The sequence below is a fragment of the Nipponia nippon genome, unplaced genomic scaffold (assembly GCF_047370975.1).
Source record: "Nipponia nippon isolate SJK-2023a ecotype South Korea unplaced genomic scaffold, ASM4737097v1 scaffold_11, whole genome shotgun sequence".
NCBI classification, from domain to species: Eukaryota; Metazoa; Chordata; class Aves; order Pelecaniformes; family Threskiornithidae; genus Nipponia; species Nipponia nippon.
Window position 1 is genome coordinate 3507432 of NW_028262302.1, and position 17082 is coordinate 3524513.

At 40.6% G+C, this 17082-nt stretch overlaps 1 protein-coding gene across 3 annotated transcripts in view; it reads left to right on the forward strand.

Moving 5' to 3' along the window:
• The first annotated feature begins 114 nt into the window (after positions 1-114).
• The window catches only part of PRORP (protein only RNase P catalytic subunit), a 52740-nt gene continuing 35772 nt past the window's right edge, over positions 115-17082 (forward strand). For 2 of the 3 annotated variants that reach the window (XM_087747180.1, XM_087747182.1), the window contains exons 1-4: positions 115-269; positions 857-2242; positions 3626-3673; positions 9150-9282. In XM_087747180.1, coding sequence (XP_087603306.1) covers positions 1242-2242; positions 3626-3673; positions 9150-9282 — 1182 coding nt within the window. In that variant the 5' untranslated portion in view covers positions 115-269; positions 857-1241. Of the gene's footprint in view, positions 270-435; positions 754-856; positions 2243-3625; positions 3674-9149; positions 9283-17082 lie in introns of those variants that run through there. The other variant, XM_087747181.1, reaches the window with a different exon arrangement.

Here is a 17082-nt window from a genome sequence, read left to right on the forward strand (position 1 = left end):
GGCCCGACGCCCCTGACCCTCGGAGCGCCGTGCCCGCAACCGATATGGCGGAGCAACCCCATCCGGCCTAACGGGGCGCGTGGGACCACGTGTCGACCAGCCCTGTGAGACGCGATTGGCTCCAAGTCCAGGCGCGGGCCCGGTAGCGCTTCCGGGCTGGCGGGAGGCGGGCGCCCTGGCCGCCCTGTGCTCGCCTCTGCTGTGAGCGCCTCCCTGCCCGCGCCCCGCAGCGCCGCCGCGCCCCGAGCGAGGTGGGCCCGTCCCGAGGGGTAAGGGCGCAGCCCGCACCGGGACCGCGCTTCGTTACGCGCTGGCGGGGGAAGGGGGGAAGGGGGGGGGAATAGAGAGAGACGTTGCCAGCAGGCAGCGCGCTGCTGAGGGCCGGGCCGCTGTGCACGCCGGGAGTTGTAGTGTACCGCGGTGCGGCCGGGCCGGGCACGCAGGGCACCGGGTGAGGGACGCGAGGCCCGGCGGGGCCCCCTCATGAGCCGCACCAGCCGCCTGCCCGGCTGCCGGTGATCTTCCCCATATTTACGTTTATAACCTAACGCTTACGTGGGATTTCACTGTAATTACTGCCAATGGTGTTGCTCTGCCTCTTTGGCAGCGGCCTTACCAAGGATTTACATTTGGGGAAACCGGTTAAACGGAAGTTTGTCACAGGTTGAAAGGTGTGAGGGAACCAACGTAGGAATCCCGTGCTGGGACTGCCTGAGAGGTCAGGATTGGGATTCCTGACCTGAAATTGTCGAGGTACCTTGAACTTTGTGTTTGCTAGCATGCACGTGGAAATGTGACAGGAAAGCACAGAGCAGGTCGTGATGCTGCAGTGTTATTTTTTAATTTTTATTTTTAGGAGACCTTCTGACTCAACTTGGTTAAAGGCAGGAAGAAAAAAACCTGTGCTTTTTGCCTAGCTGCATCAGAGTTGCCTGTCTGCATACAACATACTCAGTACTCATCTTTACAGTAACAACAGAAATGATAAGCTGCAAACCTGCAGAGCATCTTCTGTAGAAAGATACCCTCATTTTGGATGAACGTTCTCACAGTCTAAGAGATTGATTTTTGTGAAAAAAAGGTTTTACCATTTTTTGTTTTCATAAGAGGCAGAACGGACTCCTAGAACAAGCATTTTGAAACTGAAGCTTATACAACTTGACAGCCCATGCAAACTGCATTTGCCATTTTATAACTTTGTTAGATATAGTGAGCTAACAGTGAGATAATTTCTTCTTGTGATGGCACTCTTTTCTCAAACTAGTCAACAGGGTTTTCAGGCTTTGCTCTGGAAATGTCGAACATTCTGGCCTGTTTCAGGATGCCAACAACTGTTTGCTGTCTCTTTCAACATCTCCAATAGGGAACAGGTTAGCTATTTCAATTTTATGACATCTTCCAGCACTGCATTACCAGTGGATCCCAAAGGAACTGATGTCTTTCCTACCAAGAAAAGGTCTGAAATTGATTATGAAGAAGAAAAAGGATGGGATGAGGAGACTAAAGAAATATCTGAAGGGAAACTCAGCTTGTCTTCCTCCGTTGAAGCTCCGAAGAAACGGTTAATGAGTCAAGTTCTGTCAAGGCATAAGTTTACCAACGTACAGCCTCCAGAAAAACCTTTGCAGGCTGAGGAATGGAACAGGCTGAGGCAAAGCTTTCAATCACCTGCAATATTTGAAGAAGTGATGTTTAACAGTATGGTCAGGTGCAACAGCCCCATTGATGTCGCTAAGTCCTTGCTGACCCATGTGGCAAAGAGTAATGGTGACATTGCATATAATTTGTTGGTCAAATATCTGGCATTGTGTGTCCAGCAGGGGCAGACTAAAGAAATTCGTGATGTGCATGACATAATGAAAATCAGATTTAAGGTTTTAGAAAGTGGCGCTTACAACCTTCTCATCAGGGGGCTGAGTAATTCAGATCAATGGAGAATGGCCTTGACTCTTTTGGAAGAAGTAAAAAAGATTATGATTCCCTCACGGACAAACTATGAATCCTGTATCAAAGCAGCCAGCCGTCACCAGGAAATGAACCTCGCATTTGAACTTTACCATGAAATGCTGGCTAAGGATTTGGTCCCAACCTTGGATGTCCTACAGGCCTTTTTTGACTTCAGCAGGGGTATGAAAGGTGCTGAGTTACAAAAAGAGCTGTTTGGTATCCTCTTATATTTGAGAGAGAACCAAATATACCCTCACAAAACATTTATGCGGAGTATAAAGCTATGGTTTGAAAGGTAAATAATGTTTTAATAGCAGACCCCAGTTCATGAGAATGGGATTCAGTTATTCCACAGATCAACTCTAATAAGATTCCTCAACATCTCATTTTGGTTGTTGCTTCTACATGAGAGACACATTGTCATGAAAAGATGTGTTTTATTTTTGCTCCCAAATTAGTGTAAAAGTGTAACATTCTTACTGATTTCACCTCTTGAAAGATTTTACCTGTTAAATATTATTACTTGGTACAGAAAGCAGGAAATTGTGATGGGTCATGGCTGTCCAAAATACCAGACTTGATCTCTTTCTGGGTTTGGTACATAGGGAATATGTCTGTTCCAGTTGCTAAGTGCTGAACTTATATATGCTGGCGTTTGAAAATAAATAAGCAGTTTATGTGGAGTTCCCAAAAAGAAATAGAATCTGATAACTTCTAGCACTGTTGGTCTTGCAAAAACAATGCAGATTGGGAGGTAACTTTTGCTGACAAAGGAAACCAGTGCTGGAGTAAGCACAGAAGTGAGCTGTGTGAGAGTAACTGAATAAGTGTTAGTTTTAAAAAATGTTTTTTCTGAAGAGCAGACCAGCACTGACTTCTAGTTTTGAGTAAAGCCAGATCCAATAGAGAGATCTGAGTGTGCAACAAAGAATCACAGTATTTTCTGTTGCCTGTTGTCTTTGTAAGAAAACTAAAGAACCGCTATGTATCAGCATGAGAAATGGGAAAGGAGGGCAGAAGCAGGACGGTTATTCCAAAGCCCACAGCATGTGTGATTGTGCAGCCTCTTATAATAAACACAGTGGCAAAGGCAGAGGTGTCTGCAGCTGCATGTTGTCATGGGTATTCCCATTCTGTAACCTGTTCTGTTTTGGATCTTGTGGGCAAAAAGGAATATTTACACAGGCACGATGGCGGCTCTGGTAGTGGTGGTGATGATGATGATAATGATAATGATGTGGAGTCAAAAAGTCTCAATGCAGCATTTTGGTATGAGCATATCTTTCTTAATCCCTCAGGATGACATCTGCATAGAAATCTTGGCTCCTGCTTTCCCATCTGGTTTCTGAGGTGCTTTATGAATGTGTAGGGCAGCAACTTAAAAATTGTCAGTGCAGCCTGGTTATTTGTATGGTTCTTAATATTTGGGGACAACATAACTGGGGAGGCTGATGGTGTTAATTCTCTGAATGTTGTTAAATGCTGGTTCTTTATGCGATATTTTCAGGCATTGCTAAATTATGTATGAATCTTAGTATGATTTCTTTGCAGGGTAGGTGATTGATGGGTCTTTTATTTCTAAATGTTGACCAAAATAGAATTACTCTTTATCTGTAATTCAGGTATTGTTAAATAAGAATCTAATGTTTTTATTTATCTTTCCGTGTGTACATATTAGTATACCAGGAGGGAACTGGAGAGGACACCTGACCAACATTAAAGACAGGTAAACACAATATTTTATTTAAAAGTGAGGTATTGTCTTTTATTGTTCTATCTTGTACTCTTCTTTCATAAATATAAAGAATAGCTTTCCTTGTATAAGAAAATATTTTAATCCTTGAGAATATGAACCTTTGTTGTGTACATATGATTTCCCGAACTCCAGTTTGCAACTCATTCTTGTGCATTAAACAAGACCCAACATGCACAGTTGGAAAAAAGTTATACTGAGCAGAGTCAAGACAGAAAAAAGCAGAGAAAAATAAGAGCTGCCATTTTACTGGGTGGCTTATTTGTTTACTGTTTAGGAATTAAAGACTGACTTACTTTTTTGGTTGGCTTTATAATACCATTGTTTAACAGGATATTTAACAGAGCAGCTGTGGTGTGTAAATGGATGTCTTCTTGAAAACTGATAGTATTCACACACTGCAGTTAATCTGTACAGATGGAAGGGTTCTCCCTTCCCACCTGATGTTCAGTGAGGACAAAATGATTCTTATGTTAGGTTTTCACAGGGGTAACTTGGATACATGTTTCTATCACAGCACAGTTTTCTTAATGTCTGGAAATTCCTATTTTAAATGTTATTCTACTTGAAACCTAATTCTGTGGTTTTGTAGCAATTTGACAACTATAAATGTATTAATTGTAAGAATGTCTCTAATGGATTATGGGGTTTCTTGGTGGTTTACAAAAATCCACTGTGTTGCATACTGTGAAGTGAAAGCCCATGAAAAAACAGCATAACTCACTGTCCTAAGAGTATGGGTTGTTCACTGTAAGATGGATTATCATTATGTATGAGAGTGTGTGTGTGTGTTACTATACTGTATTATGATAATTCCCCAAATTCTAGAGAACCTTTCTCAGCCTTCAGAGTTTTAAAATTCTGAAGTTCATTGTCTTAGTTAAGAGGTAGCTTGTTATCTTACTGTCTGTAAACTCTGATACAGACTTTGAGAGCTAAACTAACTTAGATTACCTTACATTTTATCATGGATTCAAGAATCTGTGAAAAAAGTGGTGACAAGGTGCTATATTGTAGTTACTTTGTGATAACTGTATGAACACTTTTCATTTTGAAATAAACAAGTTTGAGGTAGCCTACTTGGATAAGTATTTGAATAAAATTAAAATGGTTTCAAGAAAAGAAAAAGAGTATAAGAGTTTTGTTGTGTTTAAATTAAATGGCTGCTGACAGAAAAGATGCTTAGGATTTAAGAAAGAAAAAAAAAAATGTTTGTTGGTTTTGTTGGGGTTTTGGTGGAGTTTTTTTTGGTCGTAATCATAAAGGAAAAAGCCCTTAAGGTATCTCCGAAACTCATGTGGTAATTGTTACTAGACTCATCTCTGCAGTCAGCATAACTGATGTCTTAAAACATGAGTCTTGAGTTAAAAAGTCCTGAAGAACTATTTTTTCCTAAACTGAGTTTGACAGTTTAATAGGCTTATTCATACATTATTCTGATTTTGTATAAATACTGGCAGTTATATCTAAGATGCTCATATCCAGGATATTTTCTTCTTCCTGTAGCACCGAGCTCTGCGTTTCTTTGAACTGTGATAGTCAGAAGCTTGAAACCCCAGCAAACAAACCTTGAAGTTTGCTGGCCATTTTTCTTTAAGAGCTACAAAGGCCTTGGATTTCCAAGGTCAGCTACAGAAAACTGCAGCTCAAGTTTTTTGAGCCTGTGTGCAAACTACTGTAGCATATCTGCCTTCATGCTTGATACGTAGGTGCCATGACACTCCAAATCTGTCTCAAAAAAGTAGTCCCTCAAAAGAGTAGTTAAATGGTCAATTAGCTGTAAGGACAGCTATATACCCTGCAGAAGTGAAAGCCTTCTGTGTGGGAATTTCTTGGCATGAAATCCTAAAATGATCAAGGAGAAGTTACAAAAATTGCAAGGTAATTTTAAAGGTATGGTTGTGAAAAAGCAGCAGTGAGACTATGCTATGGGTCCAGTCTTGCAAGATGCTGAGTGTTTCATGTGCCTGTTTTGCCTCTGCTCCCTTTGGGAATGCACATTGAGAATTCACAAGAAGCAACTGGCTTCAGGAGCTTTGGTTGTTGACAGGTGATTGGGGTGTGTTGATTTGTTGGGGCATGGGGAGTTGTTTTTTCCAAGTAATCTGAAAATGATAGTTGCAGAAGGATCCAAGTTAACTATGGGACAGGTCCTTAAACTTGAGGCTTAGTGATTTTGAAATAGTCTCATAACAGTTCGTTAGGCCTTTCTTCTCTGTCGCCAAACTCTGAAGTTCCTTAATGCAGTTAGTTGTATTTAATGGTAACTTTACAGCTATATGAGCAGCCAGTCTCATTACTTATATTAATATGTAGGCTAAGCCTGCAGTGGCCGCAGTGGGTTAAGCAACTGGAGGGTATTGTTTGTATGCAGTAGTGAATGTCCATTGTTGGGATTCCATGCATAACTTTTTTTGATTCAGTAAATGCACTGTCAGCATTACAATTAATGCAGTCTTGGCTTACGGTACACACATTAATGTATATTAGACATCAGTTGTTGGGAGAACTTAACATTTCTGATTACCGTGGTTTTAGAAAATTACAATGACTTAGCTTTGGCATCTTTAGGATATCTCTGTGGAGACAGCCAGGGGAGAATAACTCGTTCCATTTTAACACTTAAAATTCACATCCTACAATTCAGTTCTGAGATTGTGCTTGTGAAAATAAGATATTTGGATGGATTTAGAGAAGAATGGTTACTCCTTCAGTTCAAACTATGCCCAGCTGGGTGAATATAGGCTTCTGAACAGAGCATGATAGAAAAGAAAAATGTGAAACATCATCAACATATCCTACATATAAGAGAAGCTTAAGTGGGAGCAAGCGGCATTGTTCGTCAGCCAGGAAGAGCCAAAAACCCCTTCAGACTAAGCATCATTTTATTGCCTGCTGGAGAAGCTACCAGATTCTGCTTATTTCCTTGGTACTGTGGCTGGAGTGTCCAGTCTGGTGATGAAGATGCAGGCTGGATCTCATATTTAATGTTCTTGGCAGAAGTGCTTGAGAACAGATATGACTGACTGTGAATTTTCTTAGTGTATGTTAATGTCCTATCTGACAGTTTCTTTTTCCTTTTTCGTGTAGTTATTAAAGAGTTAAGCTTGGAAAAATGTCTAGGTTTAACCCACAATCAGAGACGAAAGTCCAGAAATGTACCCATGAAGTTTATGTATATTTGTAGCTCATTTGTTTGTCTTTAGAAAGTGTATCTGCAAAACTTTCAGATAAGTTTTTTAGGGGAAAAAAAAAGGTTAATGTAGTTCACAATTCAAGCGTAGAGATGCAGGCTGTTTTGTCTCAATCCTCCACTGTTACCCCGCCTTACATGCTGTTTTTGTGGTGTTTGACCTGGGTATGGAGTTCTGCATTGTGTTGATCATGTGTTTAGTTTATAGGCACTAAGGGGAGAGACAACTAGGACAGAAAAGAATGAACAAATGGGACATGGAAGCGATGACAGTTCCAGTTTGATTTCCTTCAGACCATGTGTTAGGGCAGAGGTCATGACTGTGAGACATGAAACAACAGAAAAGGCTAGATATTAAAAAAGATGTTTGTTCTTTCTCTCAAGATATGGTTCTGGAGGATCATACATAAATCCAGAGGTGGTCATGGAAGTTAGGCCTGTCTTGTTTTGCATCTTGGAATTATGTGTATGCTGTGCTAGCAGGCTGTAGGAACAAAAACCCGACTCATAGCAGTTCACCTGATTCTCTTGGTTGTGGTTTGATCTTGATGGCCTTTCCCAGGGCTGGGGAATTTTTGCAGCACTACGTTGGTTAGAAAAATAGTTGGGCCTCTTGGCTGGCGTGGATCTGTGTGTTCTCTGTAGCGTTGCCTCACTCGTGCTGTTCTGGAAAATTTTTCAGGATCTGCTATGACATGCCAGCGCTCTTGAGGAAACGAAAGAGTTTGAGGTCTGTTTTTTCGCATCACCTATTGTTCTATTCTGTAATCTTTTATTTTATGAAGGATTTTCAGTCTCTTTGGTCTTTCAGTATTAAAAACACGCATGAACAGATCAGTGGAGAGTTCTTGTCTGTCAGAGACAAAACAACGTATGATTTGGGATTTGCAGAACCACAGTTGTTACCACAGCTGCTGGCCCTGCAACGGGGAAACTGAGAGTACTGAGAAGTGGACAATGTGAATGACAAAGGAAACTGTCCCGGCGCTGCGTGCAATCATACAGGCCCTGACACAGCCGTGCATGATGGAGTGGTGTTTCTGGCTCTGGGAAATGAACACTAAATCATGGCACTGGTTGACTGTAGCTGCAGAGCTTTTTCATCTGCAGCAGTCCACATTCCTAGATCCATGCGATGATATTTAGACTGTGCATCAGAGCAGGAATGAAAGTTTCTTAGCAATAAAGAAACAAGTAGTGATTAGTCGCCAGGAGATATCAATGTAAAGCTGCCTTTGTTTGGGTGCAGTCAGCCTGATATTAGAAAATCTCTGGTGGAATTTGGCATTGTACAGACACACAGTGCCAGCATGACTTAGTATTGCTGAGTGCTTTCAAAGCAAAGAATATATTTCTGTTTTAGTCACATTCTGCTGTCGGGCTGTTCACTTTGACAACTTAGAGAGGTTTGAACAGTCTTAGCCTAGAAATATGGGGAAGGCTGATACCAAAAGACAAGTGGCACAAAGAAGGCAATCTTGCTCATTATTTGCTTTTAAAACCGTACAGCAGATTTATGTTACCTTTTCTTTTTTTTTTTTTTCCCCCTTTTGCGCAAGGGTATTCCTACACCTGTGACAGGTTTGGTTATTCCAAACCTTGATAAACCAGGCACGGATAGCTTAGCTTTTTTTGTAGGAGCAGTCAGTGGCACAACAGTGGAGCATTTCACTGGTGCGTTTTCTTGTTGTAACACTTTGGAATGGATTTATAGCTAGACCAAGGCTTTGTGGCCCGCCTGCTTGCTTCAACTAGTACGCCTACAGGTACTTCATATGTTCAGGCCAGGCCAGTGCAACTGCATCACCTTCCCACATTGAGATCTGGGCTATATGTATCCATGGTGACTTTCCTGTGAAGTAGGGAAACTTCCAAATGTTAGACATGTGGAAATTTGTGGTAATGCTGGTAATTGAACTCTGATCTCTCAAGACCTAATTAAATGCTGTTGAATATTTAAATACTCTTTTTTTTCCATGCTCTCATGCAGAGTTTTAGTCCTAAATCCTCAACTGTCTCTAGAGTTAAATCTTTGATCCTGATCACACTAAATCACATAAAAATATTTCTAGTGACTTTAGTAGGTTTTGGATGAATCTCAGAAAGAGTACAACTAATTTTCTGATGATTGTACTGTGTTGGAGTTCTTGTAAAGAATTGTGCTCATACACAGACACTCAGTAAGTTAGTAAAATTTAAAGTATTTCTTATTTAAAGCCTTTATCCTTTTATTTTCTTGTTTCACTATTATTACAGCGGACAGTGCCCAGTTTGCAACCATCAGTTGGAGGACAGTGACCTCACTGAAGAGGAGTACAGTAATCTCAGAGAAAGAATAATAAGGGACGTGATACATGGAACTGACACTTTTAGAAAGACAAGCCCACAGGTAGGTCTTGCATGCTATCAGGTTCATTGGCTAGGAGGGTGATATACAATTGATGTTCAAGTACTTTGAAAACACCACAAATCCTTTTTTTCTTTGCTTTAAACATTAATAGGCCATTAGATACTGAAGTATCCTATGTATCTTTTTCAGTTCTGTTTAGAAAATGGGTCTAAATCTCTTTCATGTTGTCTTTGTTCTTATATTTTCAGTCAGCTGTTAATGGATACTGAAATAATTAAAATGTAATTTTTTTTTTTACATTAAAAAAATGTAAAAGGTATGGAAATCTTTTTTTAATCCTTCAAGAGCTAAGTTTTAAATATGGATAAACCCAGTAACTAGAAAAAATAAGACAACTAGTATTTTGAGCTTACAAAAAAGTAGAAGTCCTAGTGTTTCTTAAGTTCAGTATCATATCTGAAGCTTACATTTACATGCTGAATATTTGATTTTTCGGTTGTGTGACTGTTTGCCAGAAACAATAAAAAACCAATTATCATTTTGTTCAGTCAACTTTCAGAACCCACCAACTACCCTTCAATTTTAAAGATACGCTCTCATATTTATAATTACAGTATACATCAGGAGTATCAAGCTTTTCAAAGGTCACTGTAAACGTATGAGAGGGCATAATTCCCAGACACTACAATAAATTGCAGTTCTATTTTTTTACTGATTTTGTGTGGAGATCAGTGGTTCAGCAATAGCAATACGGAATGAAGCTGAGCTCCGCTAGATGGAGCCCACACCACATCCTAGGGTGGTTTTGCTTTACCTGTATAAGTATTGATGTCATTTTGCTGCAGCTGGCACCTCAGTTCTGCACTGGTTCTGAAAATATGGAAGAGAACACCAGGTTTAATTCTTGAGGCTTTCTGCAGACACAGACATTGTGCATGTTTAACAGTTATAGAAACTTGAAACAGCATTGGGGTGCTTGTAGTACGTGCAGCCTGTTATTCAGACATCTGCTTTCTGCACAGATTTTCTCCTCAGTTCAGGAGTTTTAGCTGATCTGGTTGTACAAGGGAGTAAAATTATGTAGCAATAATTTTAAGTATTTAATGGGTACCGGTGTTCTATAATATCATAAGATAAACAGAAGGACCTATTGCACACTGCACAACTAACTCTATCTGTTCTCTAAAAGCCTTTGTGAAAATTATGGTTGAGGTTGGTTTATTAAAGAAAGCAACAACAACAAAACTTTTAATTTCTTAACCAGTTAACTGTCTAGTCTGTGAAGTTTCATTTCTGTTCCCTGTGGTGACTGCTGGCTTGAAAATTTCAAATTTGTCAAGTACACTGGGCTAGATTAGCAGCACCAGTTGAAGGCGCAGAGATTTAGGAAGGGAGTTCTGGGTAACAGGGCATTCAGGCCCCAGCTGAGCAGTAGTGGAAATGATGTTCCCACTGCTTGAGAACCTGATTGATCAAATGAATGCAATCTAATGAAACAAAGACTCAATACGCTATTTTAAGTTTTGATGTCAGTAGATTTTGTTAGTCTGTGCGATAGCTGAAATTCCGTCATTTACCACTCTGGGGCCACCCACTTGATAGTTCCAAGCTGACCTTGTTCCAGTTCCCTATTGGTAGGCAGTCACCAGGAGGCTGAATGAAGATGAACTTGGTGTGTTTACTGTTGGCGGTACAGCTTAAAGTCTGCTCCCTCAGTGAATTTTGAGCATGGATGTGGGGGTAGAGGCAGAACAGTGTCATGATGTGTCAGAGGTTTCCAGAAGTAAATTTGGGACTTTTTAGTTGCCTTTGTGCTGTGAAAGCAGACGTGTGGTGATGAAAATATGCTGCCCATTTTAGGTGTGCCAGACTGTGTGGCTTCTCCTGCAGCCAGGGTTTTCCAGAGGGGAAACTAGGTGAAGAGGCTGAAAATAGGATGTAAGCAAGTGTATCTGAGAGGGGGGTTTCCATTTTCCAGTCAGTCACTTTTTTGTAGTAGCCGCAATTCAAATAGAAAACATTTTAGCTTTCTATTCCTTCTTTTCTCCTAACTAGTTTTCTTGAGTTTTCTTTAGTGCATCTGTGTTTCTTACAATGAAATGATTATTCAGGGAAAGAGTTTGAGTTGCTTTGAGCTCTAAACTTTTTTTTTTCCCAACAATGTTTCAAATTGAATATGTAATGCATTTGGAATCTTTTTTTTTTTTCACTGAGAAATAGTCTTTTGTCTTATTTTTGCAGCAGCATCATTGCTTTATTTGATTTTATTTCTCTCACTTAAGAATAAATGTGATCAGAGTAGAAAATTAGGACCAAAGATTTGGTGTGTTGAGGATCCCCCAAAAGCAGTCTGTTGTGCTGTGATTAAAAAAAAAAAAATTTGTAATTAGTTTTAGGAAAGAAATTCAAACAACTTAGTGTTCACTACCATTCTCATGTACAAACCTATTTACAAATATGTTGAAAAACTGACTTGTATGAACTATAAAACTGATTATCTGTGATAAGGAAATAACCGGTTACACATTAAAAATAGACATCGATTCAGATCTTTATGCACAACTACTGAAAGGTGTATTAGGATGTCATTTGATGATCTAATATAGCGAGCTGCAACCTTGCAGGCTGCCATAGAAAGAAAACAATTGTAACAAGACTGTCACCTTTTGTACCAATGTCTATATGATGTTTTCAGTCAGATGCCTGTTTGCTCCGGCTGCATTTATTTGGGAGCTATGCCATTGAGCCTGAGACGATATAACTGGCATACTGAGAGGCAGAATCAACTTTTGCTGTGATGACTTTCATGTTGCAGCTGCTCCCAGGTGTTTCTCTCAAATATGCAAATGCAGTAATTTCATTCCCTTCATGGCTACTTCATACCCCTGATCAGCCTGAAAGGACTGCTGTGCAGGGGAAAGGAAGCACATGGGAGATGTGTATGTGCTGTCAAGAAGGCAGGAAGAGATGGGTTTGTGGGCATGTAAAGTACCTACACTAGATCTGAGCTAAGTGTGTAAAGGGGTTTTACATGCTCCTCTAGAATATAAGAGACTGGCGGGGGAAGAGGAAGTGACCCCATTCATCTCAGTGTTATTTTTGCAACTGAATGAGGTTGTGCTGTTTCCAAGGAGACTTGAAAATAAAGCTCTATCTCTTAGTTTTAGATTGATGCCTTTTCTTTTCTATAATGCTTTGGTCCTCCTTCCACATGTGCATGTTTCCCAATTCCATGATTTGCCCCAAAGCCCTGTGTGGTATGTCAGTCCTGTTCTGGATAGAGTAGTTTATTACTTCCAAAAACCCTATGTATTCCAAACTCTAAGAAAACTGTGTCTGACACAGTCTGCCCTAACGCCATCTGGCAGAGCCTTCACTCCCAACTTCCAGTGTGATCTTCTCATTCTTCTACCTGCTTTGTTGACTCTCAACTTGTGGTCAAAATCAGCTAAGTTGCCTGCGCTTGAGCTGTTTCCAAGGTAAGCTACCCTTGCCTGCCCTGAGATGCCTGGGTGATTATGGCTGTCCATCTTGCACCTGGATGTCATGGCTTCTTTGCCTGAGCTTGGGGAGAAAGAGAAGGCTAGTTAATTCAGTTAGTCCTGTGTCTCCTGAGAAGATCAGGGGCTGAAGAGGAGAAAACCCCTTCCCAGCAAACAGCTAATGCTGTGTGCACAGTGTGTGCCACAGCCTAGGCTATGTGTGCCATTTACCTTCTCCACCTCTATTCTCATATATGTTACCTCCTCCCTGTCACTGACAGGGAGCAAAGAACTTTCTGAGGGGAGGAAACATGGAAGGAGGGAGAAGGCTGGGTAGAATTTCTGCCATGGGTGCATGTGCCCCCATCCCTCCCAGATATGGACCACATTGCAGCAAAGGGATCAGATTCCCAGTTAAGTGTTTGTGCTTTACAGTAGGAGTGCAAAAATTTGGCATGTTGCTGAATGCTGCAAAGCCCTTTGCACTGGGATGGGGACTGTTTTGGACAGTAACAGTTCCTGTGGTTTCTTCTTAGATGGGAAACTCCTCTTGTCAGTTCTGTGGCAGGGTGGGTCACTTTCCCAGGGTTCAGTTTAAAATGACAGCACTTGGATTCAGAGTTCTGCAAGATTCATTTTCATTCTTCTGCAAGAACCATGCTGACAGGATGAAAATCCTGCTGGTGCCAGCATGAGTTGAAAGCTTTCTGTTACTTCTGGAGAGGGATACAGGGACGGTAATCTGTAGTTAGGGTTAGGGTTAGGGCTAAGCCTAGGCTTCAAGATGGCAGAGATTTCTGAGCCTTTTTTTTTTCCTTCTTGTTTTCCTTTTTTTTTTTTTTTTCCCCCCCTTCCTTCCTTCCTTCTCCTCTAGGAGGCCCAAGTATAGGATGAATGCTGAGGTTGGCTTAGATGAGCAAGTTACAACTGATTTTTGGATGAGTATGAGTTACTGGCTGGTAGGTAGGCTGGGGTTTCGGGATGCCAAGGATGGAAGAACCTGTTATTGCTGAATCTAGAAAGTCCTGAAAGAGTGGTGTTTGGGGATTAGTGTTTTGGACAGCAGGTGCTGGAGAACTTGAGTTATTGTTGGAGTCTTACAAGTTCATTAGGATTGAGTGAGAACTAATGCCAGTGGAGATAAAGGCCTTATTGGTAGACTTTTGGGTATGTGTTGGTGTTGGGCTACGGATAAGACTAGGGTAAGAGTTGATGTTCGGGAGTTGAAGTACTTGAAGCACTTGCTTAATATGGCTGTGGTTAGGCCAGAGCATTAAATTAGAGGTGGCATCAGTAAGGACAAATGTGTTATCTAGTCTGCAACAAGACTGATAAAAAACTTGCTTATAGCTGTTGATTATTGGAGGGCCAGTGCTTAACAGTTTAATTCTACAGATTTTGCAGAATAGCAGATTGATGACTAAGTCCGTTGTTGCCTTGTGGCTAATTTTTAGTTATGGGAAGGATATGGTCATTAACTTGTAGATGAGGATAAGGTTAGTATTGCAATTAGAATTAAATACACTGATATCAAGCTTGAAGATTCCTGGATCATGAAGATGTGCGGTCATAGGTCTAGGGAAACCTACAAAGATGAGACAACATTTGCAGATAGGGTTGAACAGCTCTCCCCCTCCCCAAATCTCTGCTAAATATGGGCCACTGGACTCAGTCAGGATAGGGTTAGTATTCAGTAGGGCAGAATCCTGCATTGCCTTAAGAGCCAAGTTTGCTGCTAGATCTTGTAACATCCACAAGGATAGAGGAGAGCTTGTCTGAGTGGGGCTCAAGATTAGCTGTGGGTTTGTTTCAGTTGCAGTGTTTTGGCTAGAAATGGAGTTAGTTTGGGGGTTAGAGAGGACACTACCCTCAGAGCTTGATCCACTGCTCAGTCCTGTAGGTCTAGTAAGCACAGAAGAAAGGCAGGTAATGGTTTATGGCAGGTGTTGAGACAATTGCAGTAGTTGAGTCCTCAGAGTCTGAGAGCACTGCAGCCCAAGCTGCAGCCTTTATCCTGCTTACTTTCTGTCCTCCTGCCTCCATTTAATTCAGGGTGGATGTTACAACCTTCTTGTGATATGATCTGCTAGAGGGGAGGCAACTTCTGGGAGGAAGGAAAAGGAGGGGAAGAGGGGAGACCGAATGGGAAATGGGTGGTGAGAGGCAAAGGCAGTTGGAATTCTTCTAAGGTTTCTCTTGCATCTTCCCTTACCCCAGAGGCTCCTGATAATGGAAGCAAACAGCACAGAGGCTTTTGGCAGGAGGATAAAAGACTTAGCTGCTTCCTTAGCAGCAAGAAATGGATCTAGATGAAAACATTATAAATTCAGGGCATATTTCTTTCCCTCGATTACCTCAGTGTTAGAGAATCTTTCTTGAGGGTGGGTCAGATCTTCTGGGGTGGTTCACAGTCCTCCTTTTTTCAATTCATATAGCAAGGAATGAGTTGGGATTTTGTTCAGGTCACTTGGTCTCCTTTGCCATCAAATGGTTATGCAGCAAAATTAGGCCACCCTGCGACGCAAGAATGCTCCTTTCTTCCAGTCCACCGTCTAAACCTGTTTCATTGTCCTCAACAGTCTTTTCAAACTACTACTTTATCACCTCTGTATTTCGAAATTCTCCTAATATGATACGTTCTTCATATTCTAGTTAGTGCTTGAATCAAGTAAGAAGAATCTGATTCTGATCTTATTTCTTTTTAAACACCAGTTGCTTGGTTAAAATATAGTTGCTCACCTTAACTTGTTTCCACTGTATACCATCTGAAGATCTTGCTAAGCAAAATACAAACGTGGTTTGCTGATGCAGTGATTTTTCTCAGATCTGTATCTTTCTTACATTAGCTAGAACGTATAAGAAGAAATAGAGAAAAATAGAAGAAATTGAAGAATTTCACCAAGGTTGAAGAACGGCATACCTTGATAAAGTATTTCTTTTTTCCTGTTCATTAGCTGATCACAGCTCATGCATTCCACTAAGTAGGATCTTGAGACATGTTTACATAATGCAGACTGCATACATTACCATCCTTTTTTTAAGTGTTCCCTGTCTCTGAATATTGCTAAGTTCTGTGATAATAATTCTAAAGTAAAATTAGTGTGAGCACGTGTTGATTTAAGACACTTTGAAATGTTGCCTCTTGGAAGTTGAGCATTATCGAATGGTCCTTCACTATTTGGTCCTTTGGTCCATTACCAAAGGTCCTTCTAAGTTGAGGAGCCAGTCTCCAGCTGTGGTCAAAGACAGATTCTTCTGATGCTGCTGAGGCTTATGTGGAATTGTCTAATATAGGGCTTCATTATAATTTATGATAATTAGAATAGCTTAACAAATTATAATAATTTCATGTCATCTGTCCAATGCCTTATCTCTTAGGATTCAATTAGATTTGTTTTAGAACATCAGCAATTTGAGCAGATGTTTTCATTACACTATGATGACCATTTAAGTTCGTACATTTTACAGATTTCTGGAGGAACTGTAAGTGCACTTTCTTCCTATATTATGCATTGTTTCATCTTTCTGATGCTAAATTTAATTTGTTTTTTGTATTTGTCATTGGTTTGGCTTCTTCTGTGCCATCCCCTTTCCTAAATATCTGTAAAATATTTCATATATATGGGAATTAGTACAGAACTTTGAAAGATGCTGCTGATCTTTTAGCATGACCCTTTGTTTCTGCCTTTTTTTTAATGCTATAACTACTTCAGTGTTTTAGTAGCTTGTTATGAAGTCTTGTGTCAGGTTTTTTGAAAATCTAATTAATGCCGTCTGGTTCTATTTTACTTACTTTTTCATTGACACAAGGAAAGAATTTTTAGAGATACTCTTTTGCAAAAGGTGTGCACATTAAACTGTACCAGATCATACTATTCCAGAGGGTTTGCACAATTTTTAGTGATCGGTTCAATCAGAGTACAGCGTACAGTTGCTGGGTGCATAGGTTTATAATTCTAATTCTCTGGATTGTTTCTAGAAATATAAAAATAGCAGTAGAGTATGTGGTGCCATTCAGTCCCCCAGAACAGTTGCTGTTTCTCTTGAGATTGCAAATATTAGTTAGCTTAAGCATTTGGTGGCAGTGTGATTTTTTAAACAGCGTAACTAGCCTTACCACCCTGCCAGCTGTTCATTCCTGCCCACTTTGGCCCCTGCAAGCGTGCCAGGAAACAAGCAAGCACAGCCCCCCGGTAAGCAGGGTACAAACCTAAGTGACAAAATAATGTTTTGTTTTCTTGTGGGTGTTTTTTCAGCTAGATCAGTTCCTTGTTCAGATTTGCTTCAAACATTTGTACCAGCACAGCAGAGAAAACAGCATGGAGGTCTGTCCGTCTGCCTGATACTCATGTCGCAT